At 46.3% G+C, this 27,097-nt stretch overlaps 3 protein-coding genes across 3 annotated transcripts in view; 2 read left to right on the forward strand and 1 right to left on the reverse strand.

Annotated features, from left to right (window-relative positions):
- Positions 1-27,097, forward strand: part of LOC148144639 (uncharacterized) — a 408,822-nt gene that overhangs the window by 351,020 nt on the left and 30,705 nt on the right. The window lies entirely within an intron of this gene.
- Positions 1-27,097, forward strand: part of LOC148144650 (uncharacterized) — a 56,319-nt gene that overhangs the window by 10,096 nt on the left and 19,126 nt on the right. The window lies entirely within an intron of this gene.
- On the reverse strand, positions 15,760-19,452 carry LOC148144651 (uncharacterized). Its single transcript, XM_087975026.1, has 2 exons — positions 19,355-19,452; positions 15,760-18,408 (listed from the first exon to the last, which is right to left on the reverse strand). Exon 2 carries the CDS (start codon positions 18,048-18,050, stop codon positions 17,163-17,165), a length of 888 nt encoding a protein of 295 aa, XP_087831152.1. The 5' UTR covers positions 18,051-18,408; positions 19,355-19,452; the 3' UTR covers positions 15,760-17,162.

Consider the following 27,097-nt stretch of genomic DNA (forward strand, 5'->3'; position numbering starts at 1 on the left):
TTTAATGTAAACCATAGCCCCATACAGTAGGTACCATTTAAATAATTTAATAGATACAAGCCTTGAGCAAATCCAGCCTCCAGCCGGACCCCCCCGCTTCTTGGAGCTCGGACCTTCCTCCAGCTCCGGGGGGTTGTTGAGCTCCTGGGCTCCGGCCGCCGCCGAAGAAGCCGTGGGCGCCGGCTCTCTCTCCTCCACCGCCGACATTTTTAATTTGTTTTCTTGTTCACCCGGTAACCGTCACCTCCCCCTTCCCGGGCCCCGGGAATTATACACAAATAAACAATAAACCCCACCGGGGACTGTCTCCTTTTTTTCACAACTTTTGTTTGAAAAGGTCCGACTTTAATTTGAAATGTATTTTAAAGGTATTTTCTGAGGTAAACGATGCCTCAGAAAATTTGACCACTTAAAATCTGTCAGTAACAGCAGCATCTCCAGAGCATACTGCACATGCTCCTGGGTGTCAGCAAGGTCTGTGCGGGTTAGCCGGTGTCAGCAAGGTCTGTGCGGGTTAGCCGGTGTCAGCAAAAACTGCATGCTCATCACTGTCCCCGGAAACGGCTCGCGACCTTCATTGACTAATGGAGAGCATTTGGCGGACTGGAAGGAAACCTATCCTCCTGGCAATCAGAGCCCCCCTACTGTCTGAATGTGGAAGGTGGACCATGTCCTTCTGAAGCTGCTGCTGTTCCTCTCTCTCTAAATGAAGATTGAGCTTCACCCCAGACTAACTTCCTTCCTTTGTCCAACATCTGAGAGTATGGCACTCTTTTCTCACCCTCTTTTTCCATTTATTTTTCATTCGGGGCTTCAGTTGTTGACTTGCACCAACTGAAATGGAAGAGAGTGAATCAGGGCGGCGGGGGGGGGGCAGACTCTGGAAATGTTGGAGAAATGACTACTGCAGATGCTGAAGATCAGAGTCGAGAGTGTGGTGTTGGAAAAGCCCAACAGGTCAGGCAGCATCAAGGGAGGGTATGAAGGAATGGAGACTTTCATCTTCTGCAGAATGAGAGAAAAAGAGTTCACTATAAATTAGAATTGATCAGATAGGCCAATGGGAGGTGGAGTTTAATTTAGAGAAATACATTTTGGTCAAGCAATCCAGGCAGGACTGACTGGGGAGTGTTGCAGAATAAAGAGACCTTGGAGTGCAGGTTCATACTTCATTGAAAATGGAGTCTCAGGTAGACAGAATAGTGAAGGCAGTGTTTGGTATGCTTTCCGTTATTGGTCACAGCATTGAGTATGGGAGGTCATGTTGTGGCTGTGCTGGACATTGGTTAAGCCACATTTGGGATGCTGCATCCATTTCTTGTCTCCTTTCTATCGGAAAGATGTTGTGAAACTTTGAAAAGGATCAGAAAAGATTTACAAGGCTGTTGCCAGAGTTGGAGGGTTTCAGCTGCAAGGAGAGGCTGAGTAAGCCAGGGATATTTTCTCTGGAGGGTCAGAGGCTGAGGATAAATAGACAAGGTCGTTTCCCTGGAGTCAGTGGCGGGGGGGGGGGGACTAGAGACATAGGTTTTCAGTGAGAGGGGAAAGATATGAGTTCTGAGGGGCATTTTTTCCATGCAGAGTGTGGTGCATTTAAGGAGTAAGCTGCCAGAGGAAGTGGTGGACACTCGTACAATTGCAACATTTAAAGGCATCTGGATGGGTTTATGAATAGGAAGGGTTTGGAGGGATATGGGCCAGGTGCTGGCAAGTGGGACTAGATTGGGTTAGGATATCTGCTCCGCATGGACAGGTTCGAGTGAAGGGTCTGTTTCTATGCTGTACATCTATGACTCTGTCTATTTGATTACAGATGCTGCTCCTCTCTCTGAATGAAGATTGAGCTTCACCCCAGACTGCAACTTTCTTCCTCTGTCCAACATCTGTGAGTACAATACTCTCTTTTCTCACCCACTTTTTCAATTTATTTTTTCATTCTGGCGTTCAATTGTTGACTTGCAGCAACTGAATGGAAAGGGAGTGAATCCAGGGGGGGAACAGACTCTGGAACAGTTGGTCCAGGTCTGTGTCTCGATTGACAATATAGACATTCAGGAGGCTGGAAGAACACAGCAAGCCAGGCAGCATCAGGAGGTGGCGAAGTCGACGTTTCAGGTGTAATCCTTCTTCCGGATGGGGGATGGGTGTAGAACAAGATGCAGATAAAGGGGTGCTGGGGTCAAGGTGTTGAAGTGGGGATTGGTGAAGACAGAGGGTACAACCTGATGGTCGATGGAAGAAAGGAATCTGGTTGGTGGCAGGGAAGAGTGAATGGGAGGGGCAGAGGCCGTGAAGGGAGTTGGGGATGGGAGGGGAGAAATTAGACAACTCCAGGTGGAAGATGAGGTGTTGTTCCTCCAATTTGTGGATTGGATCGTTGTGGCAATGAAGGAGGCCAAAGCTGGTCATGTCAGAAAGGGAGAGGGAACAGGAATTAAAATAGGTGGTGACTGGGACATCTGGTCAGCCTCTGCAGACCCTCTTGCCCTCCTTGTTTTAGCAAAATGCAACCCCTGGCTTTTATCCACACCTCTCTTATGCACATACTCTCTGACACATGCACATATTCTCTGACACATGCACATACTCTCTGACACACACACACATCCCCAATACTCACCCTCGCACAGGCTGATACTCCATAACACTCACTTCACCAAGCAAGCACGCATGCAAAAACACACTCACGCACAAACTCACATGGAGACACCTGTGCTGCCCTGCATAGTTTGCAGAAATCTCTTCTCTCCAGAGAATCCCCACAGTGTGGAAGCAGGTTACTCGACCCAACAAGTCCACCTGACCCTCCAGAAAGTAACCCCCCTACCTCCATTTCTCTACATTCACCCCTGACTAATGCACCTAACCTGGACATCCCTGGGCACTATGGGTAATTTGAGTATGGCCAATCCATCCTAACCTGGACAAAGTTAAAAATCACATAATATATTGGGTGTGGGCGTTTGCACTCCCTTTTTGATTTTCTTAAAAACCTCCTCCTCTGCTTTTGGTTGCACTTCAGTCCCACGCTCCTGATCTTCGAGCACCCGGTACGGAGGAGGGAGGGCAGGTCTGAAGACCTCCTCGTGGGTCTGCTCCTGGGCCTGGCCAAACTGGCCATCAACAGGTCCAGGCAGCGGGCCGTGGTGGGGGTCGTTAGGGCCGACTGCCTGCCCCTCTTCCGCGGTTACGTTAGAGCCCGGTTGTTCTTGGAAAAGGAGCACGCTGTGTCCACCAACCCCCTGGAGTTGTTCAGGGAGAGGTGGGCGCATTATTTCCCCCTCTAACTCTATTTTGATTTAGTCCCTACCCTCCCCTTCACTGTTTTGATCACACAGCGCTGCCCTTTGATGTGAAGGGCAGTGCTTGTCACTGGCCACTCGGGTGTTTTCCTATCTTCCTGGTGGTGGAAATTGAATAAAGATTCATTCACTTTGTGTCTCTCACTGTGTCTCACACCTGCACACACACACCATGGGTGCTAGGGAAAAAAAAAGCACTACCGCGGTTAGGCGGTAGTGTGGGGATTTAAAAAAAACGGAGTAAGAAAAAATAAACAGGAGTAAAAAAAAAAATCACATAACACCATTTGGAAGCACTGGCTTTCGGCACGAAACTCTTTCATCAGGTGGTTGTGGAGAATAAGATCATAAGGGACAGAATTTATGGAAAAACATTGCAGTGTCCTGCCACTGAAATTATATATTGAATAAACCTGGATTATTAAGTCTTCCATCTTTTCAAATGGGTTGCAGGCATCATTAATATGTAAATCTCCAACTTCCTGTAAGACACTTCTCAACATAACTTAAGGTTTTGTAACAAAGATGACATCTCAGCTCAGACAAAGCATTAAATGTGTGAGGTCAGAGTCCAAACCTTGTTCTATTTCCAAAGTCAAATTTACAAAATATTATATGTATTGACTGTCTGCAGATTGTGCATCTTTAAGCAAAATAGAATGTATCTGCAAATAAAAATTCACCCCCATGGACTTGTGTGTACGCGCGCGTGAGAGAGAGAGAAAGTCTACTTCCGTGCTGTACGTGTCTATCTCTATTTGATAAGATGCTTCATTTCTGGTGTAAATATTGTAAATCATAGCTGGGTACTAACAGTTCGATGTAAGGGTGAGAGGATCCTCAAGTTGGGCACAATCAGAATCCTGGGAGAGTCCTATTTCTGGTTTGCTTCCTAATGAACAGAAATTAAGCACTAGCACCTATTTATTTCTCATGTTGTTTCATTTTTCTTGTTTGATTCTCTGCTATGACTACACTTTTGTGTCTGGTTGGTTGGGAGATTGGGAGATTGTGCATTGGGCTTTGATTGACTGACTGAATATTTTATTGTTCCAGAAGGTGTAAAAAGAGGGGGTGGGCATCAAAGCTTCAGCAGAAATCCAGTAGAGCTAAGAACAGACTGACATCTTATTCTCTGGGAACAGGGAGATCAGAAGACAGAGAAATGAGGACCTGAAATGGAAGAGGGCGGCCTATGTAAAGATGAGGCGTGAAGGTTCAATTGGGGCGATTGAGAGTTATAAGGTAGCCAGGAAGGACCTGAAGAGAGAGCAGCAAGGAGGGGACATGAAAGGTCCTTAGTTGGTAGGATTAGGGAAAACCCTAAGGCTTTCTATAGGTCTGTCAGGAATAAAAGAATGACTAGGGTAGGAATAGGTCCAGTCAAGGATAGTAGTGGGAAGTTGCGTGTGGAGGCTGAAGAGATTGGGGAGACACTGAATGAATACTTTTCGTCAATATTCACTCAGGAACAGGACATTGTTGTCGATGTGAGTACCGAGTCACAATTAAGTAGAATGGATGGCTTTGAGGTATGTAGAGAAGAGGTGTTGGAAATCCTGGAAAGGGTGAAAATAGATAAGTCCCCTGGGCCTGATGGCATTTATCCTAGGATTCTCTGGGAAGCAAGGGAGGAGATTGCAGAGCCATTGGCCTTGATTTTTATGTCCTCGTTGTCTACAGGAGTAGTGCCAGAAGATTGGAGGCTAGCAAATGTGGTTCCCTTGTTTAAGAAGGGGAGTAGGGATAACCCTAGTAACTATAGGCCGGTGAGTCTCACTTCTGTTGTGGGTAAAATCTTAGAGAGAATTGTAAGGGATAGGATTTATGAACATCTGGATAGGAATAATGTGATCAAGGATAGTCAGCATGGTTTTGTGAAGGGCAGGTCGTGCCTCACAAACCTTATTGAATTCTTTGAGAAGGTGACTAAGGAGGTGGACGAGGGGAAAGCAGTAGATGTGGTGTATATGGATTTTAGTAAGGCGTTTGATAAGGTTCCCCATGGTAGACTACTGCAAAAAATACGGAGGTATGGCATTGAGGGTGAGTTGGAGGTTTGGATTAGGAGTTGGCTGGCTGGAAGAAGACAGAGGCTAGTAGTTGATGGCAAAGGTTCATCTTGGAGTGCTGTCACTAGCGGTGTTCCGCAAGGATCTGTTTTGGGACCATTGCTGTTTGTCATTTTTATAAATGACCTGGAGGAGGGGTTAGAAGGTTGGGTGAGCAAGTTAGCGGATGATACGAAAGTCGGAGGAGTGGTAGACAGTGAGGAAGGATGTGGCAGGTTACAGCGGGATATTGATAAGCTGCAGAACTGGGCAGAAAGGTGGCAAATGGAGTTCAATGTAGCTAAGTGTGAGGTGATTCATTTTGGTAAGAGTAATAAAAAGATGGGGTACTGGGCTAACGGTCGGATACTTGGTAGTGTGGATGAGCAGAAAGATCTTGGTGTCCATGTACACAAATCTTTGAAAGTTGCCACCCAGGTAAATAGTGCGGTGAAGAAGGCATATGGCGTACTGGCTTTTATTGGTAGAGGAATTGAGTTCCGGAGTACTGAGGTAATGTTGCAGTTGTATAAGACTCTGGTGCGGCCGCATCTGGAGTATTGTGTGCAGTTTTGGTCCCCATACTATAGGAAGGATGTGGAGGCACTGGAACGGGTGCAGAGGAGGTTTACCAGGATGTTGCCTGGTATGGTAGGAAGATCGTATGAGGAAAGGCTGAGGCACTTGGGGCTGTTTTCATTGGAGAAAAGAAGGTTTAGGGGTGACTTGATAGAGGTGTACAAGATGATTAGGGGTTTAGATAGGGTCGACAGTGAGAATCTTTTTCCACGTATGGAGTCAGCTATTACAAGGGGGCATAGCTTTAAATTAAGGGGGGGTAGGTATAGGACAGATGTTAGGGGTAGATTCTTTACTCAGCGAGTCGTGAGTTCATGGAATGCCCTGCCAGTAGCAGTGGTGGACTCTCCTTCATTATGGGCATTTAAACGTGCATTGGATAGGCATATGGAGGATAGTGGGCTAGTGTCGGTTAGGTGGGCTTGGATCAGCGCAACATCGAGGGCCAAAGGGCCTGTACTGCGCTGTATTCTTCTATGTTCTATGTTCTAAATCAGAGCGGATATCAGACTACCCTGTGGTCAGTGCTTTGATTAGCAGTGGCAACCCTCTACCTTTACCTAGCTTCCCATTTGACTACCACCTCGATATTCAGGATCCAATCCTTGTCATCCTGAAGCCATGTTTCTGTAAGGAGTCTCAGATCATAATTATTCTCTTCAATGTGTGCAGACAATTCATTTACTTTTGTTACAGTGCAGCACACATGCAGAAACACCACTTTTTGTTTCCATTTTTGTGATCTTCAGAATCCAGTTTTGATTGCTGGTAGATTTACTCTCCTTGTCCCTTTCTATCATTCTCTGATGTTCATTTCCCACATCACTACATTGCTCACCAGCCTTGATTTGGATTGACCAGGCAAAATTGCTCATCATGTCCAGGGATGTGCAGGTTAGGTGGGTTAGCCATGGGAAATGCAGGGTTATTGTTTCATAGTAATAGAAGCAGGAGTAGGCCATTTGGCCCATCCAGCCTGCTCCGTCATTCATTAAAATAATGGTAAAACTGTCTATCGTCTCAGCTCCTCCTCCCTGCATTATCCCAACTATCCTTAATTAACCTACCATGCAAAAACCTAACCAACTGTGTCTTCAATATACTTAATGAGGCTGTCTCTACTGCTTCCTTGGGCAGAGAATTCCATAGATTGACTACTATCCAGGAAAAATAGTTCCTCCTCATCTCTGTCCGAAATCCAGTCCTCCAAATTATGTGGCCTCGTCTCATCCACCAGCAGAAATATCTGGATAGGGTAGGGTTTCATCCCTACAGTGCAGTGAATTCCCACTTTCCACCAAAGTCCCATACATAACTGGATATTAATCTACCTACATCTAGGTGGATAGGCTGGGACTTTTCTCACTGGAACACAGGAGGTTGAGAAGTAACCTTAGAGATTTATAAAATCATGAGGGGGGGAGATGAGGTGAATGGTGTGTGTCATTCCCCACGGGCGGGGATTTTAAGATTAGAGAGCAAATTTTGAAGGTGAGAGGAGAAAGATTTTAAAAAGACTTCAGGGGCAGCATTTTTTTTTAAAAAGAGTGATTTGTGTGTGGAATGAACATCCCGACACAGTGGTGGATGCAGGTACAGTAACAACATTTAAAAGACATTTGGATAAGTACATGAATAGGAAAGGTTCAGAGGGATATGGGCCAAACACAGGCAGGTGTGACTAGTTCAGTTTGAGAACACAGTCAGCATGGATTAGTCGGACTGAAGGGTCTGTTTCTATGCTGTATGACTCTGTAACTGTTCTGTACTGGACTTAAAAGCCATTTTCTCATCTTCCCCCATAAACATCCTCCTCTTGTTCAAAAATCAAATGAACTCCGCCTTGAATATATTCAATGATCCCCTAACTGCAGGCAGGCATCCCCACTTCTGAACTCATTTCCACTTGCTAATATGCCACTTGCATTGCTCGCTGCACCTGACAACTGGCATTGACTGTTTTAGAAGGACGCTGAAGCCCCTTTGTACATCCACACGTCATTCCTGATGAAGGGCCCGTGCCTGAAGTGTCAACTCTCCTGCTCATCGAATGTTGACTGAGCATTTCCAGCACCACACTTTGACTCTGATCTCCAGCATCTGCTGTCCTCACTTTCTCCATATCCCAATGTCACCATTTAAACAATGCATCTCTTTTCTGCTTTTTTTTTTTAAACACAGCAAAGGCTCTAACTTCACATTGGGGTACTGTATTTGCCATGTGTTTGCCAATTGTGGCATTCGGGAGACAGAGGGTAAACGTGGGGAACGGTTCGCCGAGCGTCACAGCTGGGTCTGCATAGGCCGACCGGACCTCCCAATCACCACCCATTTTAATTCCCCTTCCCACTCCCTTTCTGACATGACCATCTTAGGCCGCCTCCATTGCCACAACAAACCAAACTACAAATTGGAGGAACACCACAACATCTTCCACCTGGGCAGCCTACAGCCTAGAGGACTCAACACTGAGTTCTCCAATTTCAAATAACCTCCTTCCCCACTCCTCGAATCCCTTCCCAGGCTCTTCCCCACCCCTCCCTGCCCCCAACCAGATTCCTTCCTCCCAGTGACCAACCAGTTTGTACCCTCTACTTGTCTCCACCTATCCCCAATTCACCACCCTGCTCCCAGCACACCCTTGTTCTGCAGCTCTTCCAACACCCACCCCCAGTCCTGAACAAGGGTGACACCCAAAGCAAGGAACATGCGCAATGCTTGTTGACACAGAGGAACGTATGCAATATGCTCAGTGGTGATGCTGGCATTATTGACAGATTTTGAAGTGTCCAAATGCCAATAGGAGGAAAAAAAAGGTAGAACCACAACTTTTTTCCCCATCTGGCTCGATATTTTGTGGCTTTTCCGTCTTGTCTGGCTGCTCAACTTTCTTATGTCTTTTCCCTAGTGTAGGGGGTGAAGGTCTGCACTAGAGGGCCTAGGTTCAGGGTGAGAGCAGAAAGATATAAAAGGTATTTAAGGGGCAACGTTTCCATGCAGAGGGTGGTGCGTGAATGGAATGAGCTGCCAGAGGAAGTGGTGGAGGCTGCTACAAATAAAGCACTTAAAAGGTCTCTGGATGGGTATACGTATAGGAAGGGCTTAGAGGCATGAGCCAAGTGCTGGCAAGTGGGACCAGATTAATTTAGGATATCTGGTTGGCATGGACGGGTTGGACCGAAGGGTCTGTTTCCGTGCTGTACATCTCTACCATTCTAAATAATAAAAATGTATACTTTGACAAATTATAAACTATATCCATGTTAATAAGGCTCAGTACATCACACACTTCACTAACCATTCTCAACAGGTCCTGCCCCTTCAATGACTGAGGAACATCCGCCTCCAGAATGCTCACCGGCTCCTGCCTGCTGTACAGCCGGCCGGTGTGGCCGTGACACAGCAGCTGCGCCAGGAAGGCGGCGGTGCCCAGTGACGGGTGTCTGCCCCGGGCCGCACGGCGCCATTTTCCTAACGGCCGCCCTCCCGCCGCTTCCCCGCTCGAGCGACTTCTCCTCCCAACCGCCTTCGCCCCCGCGTGACGTCTGCTTGGGTATGGGCGGGGCCGGCGAGCCTCACCGTCACCAAGCCACAGCCACCTCGCGCTACAACTGCTACCTGAAGCGGGAAATCTGCATTTTAAAAGGGACATGGACATTTAATGGACTATTTCTGCAAATAAATCTAAATGGACAAAATTACATTCAAAGGGATGTAGGCACATTCAAAGGGATATCTTAATATGCAAAATGACGCAGTCATATCTAAATTAATCTACATTTCGAAGAGACGTTGCCCTATTTATAAGTAGAAATGATGCTTTAAGAGACAGTCATATCTAAAGGGGTAAAGATACATTATCGAGGGACAAGATTGCGCTTAGAGGAACATAACACATTTAAAGGGCATAACTATATTTGAAGGGGCATTTTTATATTTAAAAAGACACATTGAAATCTCATAATTAAAAGTACATGGTAATATTTAGAAAGCGTGACCATGTTCGAAGTAGTGCAGCCACTTTATAAGAAAAGGGATTTGGGCTGGGGCGCGGGGGAGAAGGGGCGGGGGGATAAGATTTAATTTTTAAGAAAATAAGCAAGTTATTACGATTTGGAATGATCTTGAAGGGATGATGGCAGCAGTAAGTGGCAAACGTTAATACAAAATTCTTGAAAAGAAAATGATTCCAGATATATGCGGATGCAGGAAAATAATTCAACAAAAGAGCCATTACAAATTTATGGAGCAAACAATATCTTTTTGAGAGATATAAATGGGAGCATCAATATTTAAGTAGGAATTCCAATTTTTGTTCTCCTCCCAAAAATCTGTCTTGTCAGGATGCAGTGTAAGCCAGTACAATTTGTTATGCCACAGTAGGCCTTGCAACTCAACCTCATTGTGTCTTCACCCAATATTCACATCTGTGTGCTTAGTCGTCAAGCTTTCAAGGGAAAGAAGGGATGATGGAAAATACTGGCTCTGCCAGTGCTGCTCACATTTCATGAACAAATAAAACAGATCATGGTGCTGCCACCACTGCAGGTGTCAGAATTAAATGATCAGAAAAATTCTGAACTCACTACAAACAGTTTGTGCACAATGCCGTTATTTCTACTTATTCTTATTATTTTGACTGCGATTTAGTCTGTACCAAATTAAGAGCAGCCTTGGTTTACGTTTCATTGGCAATTCTACATGTTGACTTTCTATTATCACAATCTCTTTGACATTCTTATATGTATTGAAATTAATCTTCAGATTGTTCACAACTGAATGACATTACCAGACCGAAAATTCAGAGCTTAAAAACGTTTTGGCATTTGATGAAGTTATTTGGGCAATAGCAATAGCAAATGAAATATCAAAGAAATACAAAGTTATGAGGAGGGTTACATATCTTGTTTAACCAAATGCAATGGCAGTGCAGAGAATTTCAGAAATGCGCAATAAATATTCACAGTGTACCCCTTATTCAACTCATTCAAGAATTTCAAATTGTGTTTGAGGCAATTCAATGGCAAATGGCAACATTTGTTTGTTAATAAATTGTGAATATGATTTTGATAAAAATAATCTGTTTAATCCCAAATGGAGCAATTAAGTGCAAAGTTACTTTCAACCATTTAATAAAACACTGCAAATTTTATTTCATATGAAAATACAATCATTTTATAAAATCTTTACAAAGGAAATATATTAAACAAAATAGCTTTCCTGGGTGTCAATATTTACAACAGTTATGCAGCTATTATTTGGCAATCGACCAACTAATTGAAATAATTTCAGAATAAATTAGCTGTTTCATTATTATTCATTGAGATATTTTAATTAAAATGTCACAAAGGAAATCTTTAACACAAAGCAAAGTTAGATAAAATACAAAAGTATCTTGCAGAATTCACTTCAACAGATATGATTTGAATCACAAAAAGATGATGCTCAATGTACTAAATGATGGACAATCACTGGTAATGATGGAAAAATATTGTAAAGAATGTATATATCTCAATTATATCTTAAATGAATATTTACTCTGCCTTGGACAACAACAACTGAAAAGTTGTTTTGACAAATTGAAAACTACAATAGCAAAGCTTTAGAAAATCCTCCACTGAGCCAAATCTTGAATAAAAGCTTTTTTCAGGAAATCCTTTAAAGATTTCAGGCTTCTCCAGCTTCAATTAGCTGAAGAAGAAAAAAATGCATCTGGTTGGAGACATGAATAGAAAAGAATCAGAGGGCTATGCACCAAATGCTGGCAAATGGGTCACTAGATTAATTTAGGATATTTGGTTGTCTGGACTGAAGGGTTTGCTTCTGTGCTCTACAACTCTACGACTCTATTTCTACATCGTCAGAATCAATTTCTCAAAACTAGGATTAGGCCATTCATCCTTTACAGCCTGTCTTGGGCTGTGGCCTAACTACGCACGTTTCAATGCAAGTTTCAGAAAGATTTCAGCAGCTCTTTTCAAAAAGTGAACATGCTTTCAGACTTTAACAATGTTTCTGAATATATCAATGTAACTATTCTCAATGTTAAAGATCAGCCATTTCAGAATGTCATTTAAACGTAGAGCTTTTCTAACAATAGGTGTGAATTCTGTCTGTGTCCCAATATCGAGTCAGACTGACATTGTTATTCGAAAAGCTCTGCATTTAAATGACATTCTTGAAGGTAATTTGAAACAAATTCTGGGATTAACGTACCAAAGAACAGAAGCCCATTCTAAAATATGAAAGATTTAATCTAAAATTGTTTAGTGAAGGACATCTCCATGACCGTGGACTCCTTTGGCTATAAATTCTGTGATCATGATCTTACTGTCCACGACCAGCTGATGAAAGAGCAGCACTCTGAAATGGAGTGATCAGTAAAAATGTCTCATTTGGATCACCCAAGGTTAGAAATGGAAGCATCTCTCTTCAAGGTTACAGTTTGATTTGCCCTTTCAACATTCTTGAAATTTAAGGTGTTCCATTGTAGTGTTCAATTCTGATCCATTAAAATCAGTATCCAGTCTCATCGGAGTGCAGAACCAACTCAACTGACGGAACAAACACAACAACTTTTCAGTTTGCTTTTTAGATGTGACATCTTCTCTCCCTCCCTCTTTGGTGACCCAACAGGACTATCAGAGCTGGAAGTACCATTCTCGAAATACGATTGCTAACCTACAGTTTTCTTTTAAGGATTTCAAAGCTGCTAGCCTGATCTCGCACAAAGCACAAAAACAGACTGTTCACCCGTGCCTGCGCAGAGGAGAAATTTCAGGAGGAACAGATCACAAAATAACAACTGTTACCAGTCCCACAACACGTGTTTCCTTGGACAAAGTTAAAAATCTCACAACACCAGGTTATAAACCAACAGATTTATTTGGAAACACTAACGTTTGGAGCCCCGCTCTTTTATCAGGTTGGTTGTGGAGAATGAGATCATGATCATGGCATTTATAGCCAAAGGAGTCCAGTGTCATGGAAATGTGATATATTAAACAATTTTAGATTAAATCTTTCATCTTTTAGAATGGGTTTCTGCTCTTTGGCATGTTAATTCCAGAACTTGTTTTTAATTACCTTCTCAAGAAAGTCATTCAAATGCACAGCTTTTCTAACAATAGGTGTGAATTCTGTCTGGGTCCCAGTGTTGAGTCAGATGGACATTTTTCTTAGAAATGTGCATTTAAATTACATTCTTGAGAAGGTAGTTCTTAGAGTAGGGTGTAGGTTAGGCTGGATTGGCCATGCTAAATTACCCTTATTGTTCAGGATATGCAAGGTAGGGTGGATTAGCTATGAGAAATCTGAAGTAAGGGGGTGGGTCTGGGTCGCAATGGTGCTAAATGCCTTTTAACCATCCAGTCTACCAGTTCTTTGCAGGTTGCATAACTATGTATCTGAACCCTCCCAGGTCTCTGTTTTAACGATACAAGTCCTGTCCTTCCTCGTTTTAGTAAAATGCAATCCCTTGCTTTTATTCATACCTCTCTCATATACGCACACCCTGACATGCTCACAGGATCAGTCCTCAGCAGAGGCCTCACCTTCATTCCCCTACACTCTCGGATTAATGAGTTCAACACACGGCGTGACATTGAACAATTCTTCCGCCGCCTTCGCCTCCGCACCTACTTCTTCAACCAAGACTCTCGCTCACCCTCTGACGACCCCTTCTCACGCCTCCAACACACCCCATTCACCTGGACACCTCGTGCTGGCCTCCTACCTGCCCTCGATCTCTTCATAGCCAACTGCCGCCGCGATATTAACCGCCACCTGAACTCCCCCACCCCTCTCACCCACTTCAACCTCTCACCCTCGGAACGTGCAGCCCTCCACTCCCTCCGTTGCAACCCCAACCTCACTATCAAACCAGCAGACAAGGGAGGCGCGGTAGTAGTTTGGCGCACCGACCTTTACACCACTGAGGCCCAATGCCAGCTCGCAGATACCTCCTCCTACTGCCCCCTTGACCATGACCCCACCCCCCACCACCAAACCATCATCTCCCAGACCATCCATAACCTCATCACCTCGGGGGATCGCCCATCCACCGCCTCCAACCTCAGTCCCACAACCCCGCACCGCCCGCTTCTACCTCCTGCCCAAAATCCACAAACCTGACTGCCCCGGCCGACCCATTGTCTCCGCCTGCTCCTGCCCCACCGAACTCATCTCCGCATACCTTGACACCGTCCTGTCCCCCTTAGTCCAAGAACTCCCCACCTACGTTCGGGACACCACCCATGCCCTCCACCTCCTCCATGATTTTCGCTTCCCCGGTCCCCAACGCCTTATCTTCACCATGGACATCCAGTCCCTGTACACCTCCTTCCCCTTCACGAAGGATTCAAAGCCCTCCGCTTCTTCCTTTCCCGCCGTACCGACCAGTACCCTTCCACTGACACCCTCCTTCGACTGACGAAATTGGTCCTCACCCTGAACAAATTCTCTTTCCAATCCTCCCATTTCCTCCAAACAAAAGGAGTAGCCATGGGCACCCGCATGGGCCCCAGCTATACCTGCCTCTTCGTAGGTTATGTGGAACAGTCCATCTTCCGCAACTACACTGGCCCCACCCCCCACCTTTTCCTCCGCTACATCGATGACTGTGTCGGCGCCGCCTCGTGCTCCCACGAGGAGGTTGAACAGTTCATCCACTTCACCAACACCTTCCACCCCGACCTCAAATTCACCTAGACAGTCTCAGATTCCTCCCTCCCCTTCCTCGACCTTTCTATTTCTATCTCAGGCGACTGAATCAAATACTACAAACCGACCGACTCCCACAGCTACCTGGACTACACCTCCTCCCACCCTGCCCCCTGTAAAAATGCCATCCCATTCTCCCAATTCCTTCGTCTCCGACGCATCTGCTCCCAGGAGGACCAGTTCCAAAAACGTACAACCCAGATGGCCTCCTTCTTCAAGGACCGCAATTTCCCCCCAGACGTGGTCGACGATGCCCTCCACCGCATCTCTTCCACTTCCCGCTCCTCCGCCCTTGAGCCCCGTCCCTCCAACCGCCACCAGGACAGAACCCCACTGGTCCTCACCTACCACCCCACCAATCTCCATGTACAGCGCATCATCCGCCGTAATTTCCGCCACCTCCAAACGGACCCCACCACCAAGGATATATTTCCCTCCCCTCCCCTATCAGCATTCCATAAAGACCACTCCCTCCGTGACTCCCTCGTCAGATCCACACCCCCCACCATCCCAACCTCCACTCCCGGCACCTTCCCCTGCAACCGCAGGCGGTGCAAGACTTGCGCCCACACCTCCCCACTCACCTCCCTCCAAAGCCCCAAAGGAAACTTCCATATCCGCCACAGATTCACCTGCACCTCCACACACATCATCTATTGCATCCTCTGCACCCGATGTGGCCTCCTCTATATTGGGGAGACAGGCCGCCTACTTGCGGAGCGTTTCAGAGAACACCTCTGGGACACCCGGACCAACCAACCCAACCACCCTGTGGCTCAACACTTCAACCCCCCCTCCCACTCCACCAAGGATATGCAGGTCTTTGGACTCCTCCATCGCCAGACCACAACAACACGACGGTTGGAGGAAGAGTGCCTCATCTTCCGCCTAGGAACCCTCCAACCACAAGGGATGAACTCGGATTTCACCAGTTTCCTCATTTCCCCTCCCCCCACCTTGTCTCAGTCAAATCCATCGAACTCAGCACTGCCTTCCTAACCGGTAATCTTCTTCCTGACCTCTCCGCCTCCACCCTAGTCTAACCTATCACCCTCACCTTGACCTCTTTCCACCTATCGCATCTCCTCCCCCAAGTCCCTCCTCCCTACCTTCTATCTTAGCCTGCTGGACAAACTTTCCTCATTCCTGAAGAAGGGCTTATGCCCTAAACGTCGATTCTCCTGTTCCCTGGATGCTGCCTGACCTGCTGCACTTTTCCAGCAACATATTTTCAGCTCTAACATGCTCACACACTCTCAGACTTATACTCCATCACACTCACACTTTACCAAGCATGCGCACACTCTTACATGCACTCTCACCCACAAACTCACATGCACACACACACACACAACTCTATGGAGTAAATTTGTATTGGCAGAATTATATTTGCAGATACTTTCAATTTTGCTCACAAAGCGCACAATCTACAGGCAGTCAATCCATGTAATATTTTATATATTCCTACTTTAAAAACAGAAACTAGTCTGATTCAAGATTGGGATACTGACAGACTCGAACCTCACAACTTTAATGTATTGTGTGAGCTGAGATGTCACTTTAAAAAAAAAATAAAACCATAAGTCATCTCAAGAACATGACTTAGATGTTGTTCTTGGATTTACATATTAATGAACCGAAACCTGCAACTCATTCTAAAAGGCATCAGTTGCATGACACTATGAATTTTGCTATAAGATTTGTGTCTTATGATCCTGCTCCACAGCTACCTGTGGAAGGACCGGCGCTCCGAAAGCTCGTGCTTCCGAATAAATCTGTTGGACTATAACCTGGTCTTGTGTGATTTTTAACTTTATCCACCCCAGTCCAATACTGGCACCGCCACATCGTTTCTAGTGAACACAGCCCATACCTCCCAGTGCCGCCAGTAAACTTTACAATGCCAATGAAACAACACAGTACCTGCACTCCTGAAAAAATTACAATTTCTAATGATACTAGCTACCCATTCACCGCTCCACCCGATACACAACATTGAAAACTTAGTGCAGGAGGCTGAAAGAAATGAACAGCTTTAAAACAAAAAACCTTTTGGAGCTCAAAGCTTTCAATGAGAGTCTGAGCCCGCGGTAAGTTCAGGTAATTTTTATTGTGACCCAACTTTGTTAAAGCTTCAGATCCCCCCAGCAAAAAGGTGTAGAAAAAGTAGCTGCTTTTTAACCAGCTCAAGGTCAAAGCGCGCATACTTCTCACACCCCCTATCCTACCTCACTTTCTTTACTGTTGGTCATCACCAAGTTGTCCTTTGTAATTGGATCCTTGGTACAGCCGTAACCTGGAGGAAGTATTGCCTCACTCAGCAATTTCACCCCACCCTAAAAACGGTTTCATCATCAGATTCTGAAATCCAGATTTCTGACCGAATTCCAATTCCGTCATCTGCCGCGGCTGGATTCAAACTCAGGAGTCCCCGGAACCAGGTTGATAGTCCAGTCCCTAATGGCAATCGGTTGTTGCTCCTTCAATCACCCTGCGATGGCACATGAACTCATTGGTGCCTCCGCAGGTGGGAGGAGCGGGTGAAGGCCTTCCCACACTCTTTGCAGCCGAAGGGCTTCTCCCCAGTGTGGATCCGCTGGTGGGCCTGGAGATTGGAGGAATCGCTGAACCCCTTCCTGCACTCAGGCCAGCTAAAGGGCCACTCCCCTGTGTGAACCCTCTGGTGTCGCAGCAGGATGGAGGAATTGCTGAAGGCCTTCCCGCACTCTGTGCAGGGGAATGGCCTCTTCCCCATATGGATCCGCCGATGGGTCAGCAGAGTGGTGGAACTGCTGAAGGCCTTCCTGCATTCGGGGCAGCTGAAGGGCTTCTCCCCAGTGTGGAGACGCTGGTGCTTCCACAAGTTGCTCACCTGACTAAATCTCTTCCCACACTTGGGGCAGGTAAACGGACTCTCCCCCGTGTGGACCCGCTGGTGAGTCAGCAGGTGGGAGGAATTGCTGAAGGCCTTCCCGCACTCAGGGCAGCTGTAGGGCCTCTCCCCTGTGTGGACCTGCCAGTGGGTCAGCAGGTCAGAGGAATGTCTGAATGCCTTCTTGCACTCGGAGCAAGAAAACGGCCTCTCACCAGTGTGGAGTCGCCTGTGTGTATGGAGGTTGAAGGAATTGCTGAAGGCTTTCCCGCACTCGGGACACGGGAACAGCCTCTCCCCTGTGTGGACCCGCTGGTGAGTCCGCAGGGCAGAGGCCTGGGTAAAGCCCTTCCCACACTCAGGGCAGCTGAAGGGCCTCTCTCTGGTGTGACTGCGCAGATGAGTTTCCAGGGCAGATGGGACATAAAAGCCTTTCCCGCAGTCACCACACTTCCATGGTTTCTCCACAGGGCGGGATTCCTCAGGTTTTTCCATGGCCGAAGCTTCAGCCGCACACAAACGCATGTAGAGCCCCTTCGCACCGTGATTTCCTCTTAACAGGCGGTATAGCTGTTACACGCTCCACACTCAGTGCACTGCAACAGTAGGTCTCTCATCCAGTCCCACTGATACTGGAAATGTACTCGAACAGGAACCAAAAAGCTTTGCTCCTTCTCACAGAATCGCAGTCAAAAATCGTTGTGGTCCTGATGGATTGAGTGACCGTCAGACATTGACACCAAAGTGAGGACTGCTGACTCTGGAGAGTCACTGTCAAAAAGCACGGCACTTGAAAATTCACAGCACATCAAGTAGCATCTGATGAGCAGGAGAGTTGACGTTACAGTTGATTTGGAAACTTCTGTCTTCAGATCTTCAAACGCTGTAAAAAGAGAATATAAAAGTCATCACTGTCAGTCCAGGGTAGAAATTCAGAACAAGCAATTCTGCTTTCTGGAGAACATTCTTTTCTTTTATTATTCCACAAAATTGAAAGCGCCATCCCATTCTCTCTCTCCCCTTCAACTAATTCTCCTGAAGGTGCTGATTCAGGATCTTACACGAGCAAAAAAGCAAAAACGTCAAGACTTATCTCTCTGAAACTCCACCTGAAAGTTAATATCTTTCACGTCATTGGCATAATGCTGAGAGTGAGCAGGTCTGATTTGGAAAGCAAAATAAAGTGTGCCAATTCAGGATGAACCTGCAATGCAGCTTCTTGAGGAACAACCTCAAGAAATGGTTAATATCCCCAGGAAGGGGAGCATAATGAGACATCAAGGTATTAACACCGACACCAGAGAGAGAAACTGAACATACAGACGTGGCAAACGTTAGTGGAAAGCCAGTCAGATACACACAGAAACAGACACAGGCACTTCAGTCAAACTCTTCTGTGCTGACCAGATAGCCTAAATTAATCTAGTCACATTTGCCAGCACGTGTTCCCTGTCCCTCTGAACCGTTCGCATTGATACACCCGTCCAGATGCCTTTTAAATGCTGTAATTGTCCCAGCCTCCACTACTTTCTCTGGCAGGTCATTCCGTACACACATTCATACCCGCCCAAACCTCGTGAAATAGTTGTCTCCTTAGGTCTCTTTTAAATCTCCACGCCCCCTCCCCCGCCGCCCTCACCCTAAACCAATCACCCTCTAGTTCTGGACTCCCCCACCCCAAGGAAAAGACCATGTCTATTTACCCTATCCATGCTCCTTATGATTTTATAAAAGTCTATAAGGTTACCCCTAAGATTCTGGCGCGGGCTGGGGAAACAGCCCCACCATATCCTTCTGTCCCTCCTCACCCGGGCAATTAAGACACATACCTAAGTTTGCAGAGTCTGCGCCTGGATTCACTCCTGTTGCTACCAGTGAACAGATTTTCTCCCTCTCAGATTGAAGAGTTGCCCAGCGAAAGGGTTTTACTCTGAGCCGAGCAGAGCCACTTCCGCGTTGTGACGTCATCGATGTGTCGAGGCGGCGGAGGGAGACAGAGGAAGGGGAGGGGGCGGAGCGACGATCGGGGTCAGGGGCGGGGCGACTGGGTGGAGCGAGAGGCAGGTACAGACGCGGAGCGCGGTCGGGCCAGTGGGAGGAGCAAGTGTCGAGTGACGGCCTGCGAGTCGGGGCGTGACGTGACGAAGGGGCGGGGCGAACGGCGGCTCCGCACTGCGCCTGCTCCGGATTGACGGCCCGCACTGCCCTGCACAGTTTGCGAAAATCCTTTCCCTTCAGAGAATCCGCACAATGTCGAAGCAGGTCACCCGGCCCAATGAGACCACACCGACCCTCCGAAGGGTAACCCACCCACATCCATTCCCCTTCCCCTCCTGCCCGATATTTACCCCCCGAATAGACCTCACCTGCCCATACCTGGGCACTATGGGTAATTTAACATGGCGAATCCACCCTAATCTGCACATCCCTGGACCATGTGGGGCAATGTAGCATGGCCAATCCACCCTCACCCTCCACAGATTAACTACTCTCCGGGAAAAACAGCTCCTCCTCATCTCTACCTTAAATCTACTCCCCCTAATTTTATGGCCGATTCTCATCCTCCAGCAGAAACTACTAGACAGGGCAGGGAGCTGGTGGGCGTGGGTCGGGATGGCATGCTCTTCAGAGGGGTTGACTGGCCTACTTCCACACTGTAGAGATTGAATGATTTACTGCAATCGTGTTTGCCCCGGATCACAGCGCGCAGAACCACCCACCTTCCACCAAATCAAAAGACAAGTCCCACCCTGCCCTCTCGTATGTGTGTTATTTGTCTGCTTAATCGTTTCCAGTGAATACGGCCTAAACCCCGCTGCTGTCAGTAAACTTTAAAATGCTCAGGAAACAATGAGGTATTGAAAACCGTAAGGTTTCTAATGATAACAGTGACTAATTCACTTCTTCTGATGTACAGCTATGGAGCTATGAGGGAGGAGCTGGCCAAAGTTCAATGGTGCAGGGATGACAGTGGAGGAACAATGACAGATATTTCTGTGTATAATGCAGAAGATGCAGGATCAGTTCATTCCAAAAAGGAAGACAGATCCCAGGAGGAGGCATGGGTGTCCATGGCTGATGAGGGAAGTTAAGAAACATATAAAGTTAAAAGAGAAAAAGTATAACAATAGCAAAGATAAGTGGGAAAATGGAGGACTGGGAAGCTTTTAAAGAACAACAGAGGATAACTAAGAAGGAAATACACAGAGAAAAAATGAGGTACGAAGGTAAACTGGCCAAAAACAAAAAGGAGGATCGTAAAAGCTTTTTTAGATATGTGAAAGGCAAAAATATGGTTAAGACTAAAATTGGGCCCTTGAAGACAGAAACAGGGGAATATATTACGGGGAATGAAAAAATGGCAGAAGAATTGAATTGGTACTTCAGATCTGTGTTCACTGGGGAAGACACAAGCAGTCTCCCTGAGGTAACAGTGGCTGAAGGACCTGAACTTAAGCGAATTTATATTTGCCATAATTTGGTGTTGGAGAGACTGTTAGGTCTGAAGATTGATAAGTCCCCGGGGCCTGATGGTCCACATCTCAGGGTACTTAAGGAGGTGGCTCGAGAAATCGTGGATGCGTTGCTGATTATTTTCCAGAATTCGATAGATTCGGGATCAGTTCCTGCGGATTGGAGGGTGGCTAATGTTGTACCATTTTTTAAGAAAGGTGGGGAGAGAAAGTAGTAAATTATAGACCAGTTAGTCTGACCTCAGTGGTGGGAAAGATGCTGGAGTCTATTATAAAGGATGAAATTACGACACAGCTGGATAGAAGTAACAGGATAGGTCAGAATCAGCATGGATTTATGAAGGGGAAATCATGCTTGACTAATCTTCTGGAATTTTTTGAGGATGTAACTCTGAAGATGGACGAGGGAGATCCAGTAGATGTAGTGTACCTGGACTTTCAAAAAGCTTTGGATAAAGTCCCACATAGGAGGTTAGTGAGCAAAATTAGGGCGCATGGTATTGGGGGCAAAGTACTAACTTGGATTGAAAGTTGGTTGGCTGATAGGAAACAAAGAGTAGTGATAAACGGCTCCATTTCAGAATGGCAGGCAGTGACCAGTGGGGTACCGCAGGGATCAGTGCTGGGACCGCAGCTTTTTACAATATATATTAATGATATAGAAGATGGTATTAGTAATAACATTAGCAAATTTGCTGATGATACTAAGCTGGATGGCAGAGTGAAATATGAGGAGGATGTTAGGAGATTACAGGGTGACCTGAACAGGTGAGGTGAGTGGTCAGATACATGGCAGATTCAGTTTAATGTGGATAAATGTATGGTTATCCACTTTGGTGGCAAGAACAGGAAGGCATATTACTACCTAAATGGAATCAATTTAGGTAAAGGGGCAGTACAAAGAGATCTGGGTGTTCTTGTACACCAGTCAATGAAGGTAAGCACGCAGGCACAGCAGATAATGAAGAAGGCTAATAGCATGCTGGCCTTCATAACAAGAGGGATTGAGTATAGAAGCAAAGAGGTTCTTCTGCAGCTGTACAGAGCCCTGGTGAGACCACACCTGGAGTATTGTGTGCAGTTCTGGTCTCCAAATTTGAGGAAAGACATTCTGGCTATTGAGGGAGTGCAGCATAGGTTCACGAGGTCAATTCCTGGAATGGCGGGACTACCTTACGCTGAAAGACTGGAGCGACTGGGCTTGTATACCCTTGAGTTTAGAAGACTGAGAGGGGATCTGATTGAGACATATAAGATTATTAAAGGATTGGACACTCTAGAGGCAGGAAACATGTTTCCGCTGATGGGTGAGTGCCGAACCAGAGGACACAGGTTAAAAATAAGGGGTAGGCCATTTAGGACAGAGATGAGGAGAAACTTCTTCACCCAGAGAGTGGTGGCTGTGTGGAATGCTCTGCCCCAGAGGGCAGTGGAGGCCCAGTCTCTGGATTCATTTAAGAAAGAGTTGGATAGAGCTCTCAAGGATAGTGGAAACAAGGGTTATGGAGATGAGGCAGGAACAGGATACTGATTAAGGATGATCAGCCATGATCATATTGAATGGTGGTGCAGGCTCAATGGGCAGAATGGCCTACTCCTGCACCTATTGTCTATTGCTCCCAGTAAGGGCAAAATATCTTTGAAAGCTGCTCTGAAAGTGCTCTGACTCTTCTGCTTTCAACAAAGCTGATTAGAGTTATAAAGCATGGAAACAGACCCTTCGGCCCAGCTTGTCATGCCAACCAAATATCCTAAATTAACCTCGTCGCATTTGGCCCATATCCCTCTAAATCCTTCCTATTCATGTTCCTATCCAGATGCCTTTTAAATGTTGTCATTATCTGGTAGTTTGTTACACACATGCACCATCCTCTGCATGAAAATCTTGCTGGTCACGTCCCTTTTAAATCATTCCCCTCTCACCTCAAACATATGCCCTCGAGTTTTGGACTCCCCTACCCTGGGAAAAAGTGCTTGGGTATTTACCCTATCCATTCTCCTCAGAAACATCTATAAGATCACCCCCATAACCTCCAATTCTCCAGGGAAAATATCCCTGGCCTCTTCAGCCTCTCACTGTAGGTCACAAGCATGGCAACAGCCTTGTAAATCTTCTCCAACCACTTCCAAAGTTTCACAACCTCTTTGCTATAGCAGGGAGACCAGAACTGAACACAGTATTCCAAAAGTGGCCTAAACAATGTCTTATACAGCTGCAAAATGCAGCACCTCTCATTTCTCTAAATTAAACTCCATCTGCCACTCCTTGGCCCACCTGAACAATTCTAATTTATAATGAACTCTCTTTCCTCTCTTATTCCCTAGAAGCTGAAAATCTCCATCCCACATACTCACTTTCCATTTGCCAAACCTAATCCCTGGTGTACCTCATCCTGAAGGGTCTGCTTCATGCTGACTAACAGGCCCACACTCAGGAGAGATCTAATTGAAACACACAGAATACTGAATGGCCTGGACACAGTGGATGTTGGGAAGATGTTTCCGTTGGTAGGAGAGACTTGGACCCGAGGGCACAGCCTCAGAGTAAAGAGAAGGCCTTTTAGAACATAGATAAACATAAAACACTTCAGCCAGATAGTGGTGAATCTATGGAATTCATTGCCACAGAAGGTTGCAGAGGCGAGGTCACTGAGTACATTTAAGACTGAGACATTTGTTCTTGAGTACCAAGGGGATCGAGGGTTATGGAGAGAAAGCAAGAGAATGGGATTGAGAAACCTATGAGCCACAATTGAATGGTATGAGCAGCCTTGATGGGCTGAATGGCCTACTTTCTGCTCCTATGTCTTATAGTCTCTTGCTGTCCTGGACACAGTAAGAGAACTGGGAACAGAAGTCGGCCATTTGGTCTTTGGAGCCTGCACCAGCATTGAACAGATCATAACTGGATATGAATCTAACTACATCTAAGTGGATCGGCTGGGACTTTTTCACTGGAGCACAGCAGGTTGCGAGGTGACCTTATAGAGGTTTATAAAATCATGAAAGATATAGATGAAGTGAACGGTGGGTCTTCTTTCTCTGGGGTGGTTTCAAGATTGGGGAGCAAAATTTGACGGTGAGTGGAGAAAGATTTTAAAAAGACATGAGGGGCACCAGTTTTTTAAAAAAAACACAGAGCGTGGTTTGTGTGTGGAATAAATGTCCAGAGGAAGGATGCAGGAAATGTAACAACGTTTCAAAGAAATTTGGACAAGTACATGAATAGGAAATGTTTGGAGGGATTAGGGCCAAACACAGGCAGCTGGGACTAATTTAGTTTGAGAACATAGTCAGTATGGACTAGTTGGACTGAAACTGTTCTAAAACCATTTCCTTGCCTTCCCCCTTGAACATCCACTTCTTTGTTGTTCAAAAATCAGACGAACTCAGCCCTGAATACATTCAATGACCCCCTAACTGCAGGAAGACATCCCCACTTCTGAACTCAATTCGTCTTGTTAACATAGCACTTGCCTTGCTGATTGCTTGCTGCACCTGACAACTGGTACTGACTGGTGTGGAATGACGCTGAGCCCCCTTTGTACATTCACACATCATTCCTGATGAAGGGCTCATGCCCAAAACGTCAACTCTCCTACTCCTTGGATGCTGCCTGACCTGTTGTGCTTTTCCAGCACCTTCAGTCCTCACTTTTCGACTCTGATCTCCAGCATCTGCAGTCCTCACTTGCTCCACATCCCAAGACATTACCATTTAAACAATACTCCTCCTTTCTGCTTTTTTTTCACAGCAGAGGCTATAATTTTACATTGTGGTACTGCATTTGCCATGTGTTTGCCAATTGTGGACTTCTCTACATCGGGGAGACTTGGGGAACAGTTCACCGAGCATCGTACCTGGGCCGCAGAGGCTGACTGGACCTCTCAGTCACCAGCCATTTTAATTCCCCTTCCCACTCCCTTTCTGACATAACCATCTTTGGCCTCCTCCCTTACCACAAGGAATCAAACTGCGAATTGGAGGAACAACATCCCATCTTCCGCCCGGGCTGCATAGAGTTGGGAGGACTCAACATTGGGGAACTCAATTTCAAATAAGCTCCCTATCTTTCTAGCTCCTCCTCCTCCCTACCACCAACCAGATTCCCTCCTCTCATTGATGGGGGCTAGAGGGTGGGGCTGGGGAGAACAGAAAGAGAATGGACGGGGGCTGTGGAGAATAGAGAGAGAATGGACGGGGGCTGGGTGGAGCTGCGGAGAACAGAGAGAGAGAATGGACGGGGGAGCAGAGGGTGAGGGAGAGGAGAAGGACTTGGGGGGGAGAGAAAAGCCCGCGGGGCTGAGCGTGGGGGACCCAGAGAATGGGGGGAAGGGTCTGAGAGGGAGAATGTGGGGGTAGAGTGTTGGGGGGGGGGGCAGAAGAGAGAATGGTGTGGGGTGCAGAATGTGAGGAGAGTCAGAGAATGGATGGGGGCAGAGGTGGGTGGAGAGAGAGAATGAGTGGCAAGGAGAGGGTGGGGGCGGTGGAAGAATGGGCAGCAGAGAATTGGTGGAGAGAGAGAATAGACAGGGAACAGAGAGAAATGGAGAGTGGAGGGTGAGGGGAGAGAGAGAGGATGGATGGGTGGGCAGAGGGTGGGGAGAGGGAAATGGACATGGGGCACTGTGGGTGGCAGGGTGGGAATGAACAGGAGGCGGTGTGGATGGACAGGGGGTGCTGAGGGTGGTGGGGAACAGAGAGGAGATGCTGTGGGTAGCAAGAAGGGAATAAGTGACCTTAAGGGCAATTTTTTTATGCAGAGGGTGGTGTGTGTGTGTGTGTGTGTGGAACAAGCTGCCAGGGAAGTAGTGGAGATGGGTACAATTACAATATTTAAAAGGCATCTGGGAGGGATATGGGCCAAAGGCTGGAACTTGGGACTGGGTCAGCTTGGGACATCTGGTCAGCATGGATGAGTTGAACCAAAGGATCTGTTTCCGTGCAGTGTGTCTCTAGATGTCTATAACTCTGTGATTGAAACCAGACCTTTTTACTAATAATCTTCCTGCTGGACATTTGTAGCGCACCCAGTTTCAGGAGATTTGTGGTGGGTACAAGTGGCACATGTCTCCTATCATGGGAATTCTGGAAAATATAAAGGGGCTGTTAAAAGTACTTCAACTTTGGGAACACTGGGTCTTGTGGAAGCAGTGCATTTGACAAACCTTTTCAGAGAAATTTTCTCCAACTGGTGGACTATAGACAGTTTTCCCACAGAATATTACACAGATATTAAGAATGTTACCTTCTGTAAAACATTTTCCTGAAAAATGCAGAAGAATTCAACTTGCTAACGTGAAACAAATGTTGGAGAGAAAGGAAACTGCCAAGATCAAAAGGCTGATGAATGTCAACATTTATCAGATTGTTTCGAGAACAGAAAAACCTGCCCTGGAGACACCCTGAGGAGGGCTGTCTCATACCTATTCCTTTAATTAGTTTTGTATGTCTTAATTGTTAAGTCATACCTAGCAAATGGAAAGATGGCTATGGTTTGTGGAGGTCAGTCATCTCAGCTTCAGGACAACTCTGCAGGAGTTCATAGGCCGAACCATCTTCATCAATGACCTTCCTCCATCATAAGTTCAGAAGTGGAGATGTCACAATAATTGCAGATGTTCAGCACTATAAACAACTCCTCACAAACTGAAGCAGTTCAGTTTGAAATGCTACAAGATCTTAACCATATCCAATGGGCTGATGAATGGCAAGAAGCATGAATGCCACGTAAATGTCACACAATGACTCATCCCCAAAAGAGATAATCTGACCACTGACCTGTGATATCAACAATGTTATTGTCACTAAATACCCCATGATCAACATCCTTGGGGTTTACCATTGAACAGAAACTCAACTAGATGAACCATATATACACAGTGGCTACAAGAGCAGGTCAGAGGCCAGAAATACTGCAGTGAGTAACTCACCTCCTGACTCTCCAAAACGTGTTCCAACTTCTACAAGCCACAAGTCAGCAGTGTAATGGAATACTCCCAACTAGCTTGGATGGGGTTGCAGCTTCAACAGTATTTGAAACGCTTCATACCATCCAGGTCAATGTTCCCTGTTTGATTGGTACCATATCCACTGTTC

This window comes from Chiloscyllium plagiosum, unplaced genomic scaffold (assembly GCF_037043375.1).
Source record: "Chiloscyllium plagiosum isolate Xiang-an unplaced genomic scaffold, Cpla_swu_hap1 HiC_scaffold_27, whole genome shotgun sequence".
In the NCBI taxonomy this organism is placed as follows: domain Eukaryota; kingdom Metazoa; phylum Chordata; class Chondrichthyes; order Orectolobiformes; family Hemiscylliidae; genus Chiloscyllium; species Chiloscyllium plagiosum.

Coding starts and splice junctions, on each gene's coding strand:
- LOC148144651 (XM_087975026.1), bottom strand. CDS start 18,050: ATGCGTTTGTGTGCGGCTGAAGCTTCGGCCATGGAAAAACCTGAGGAA.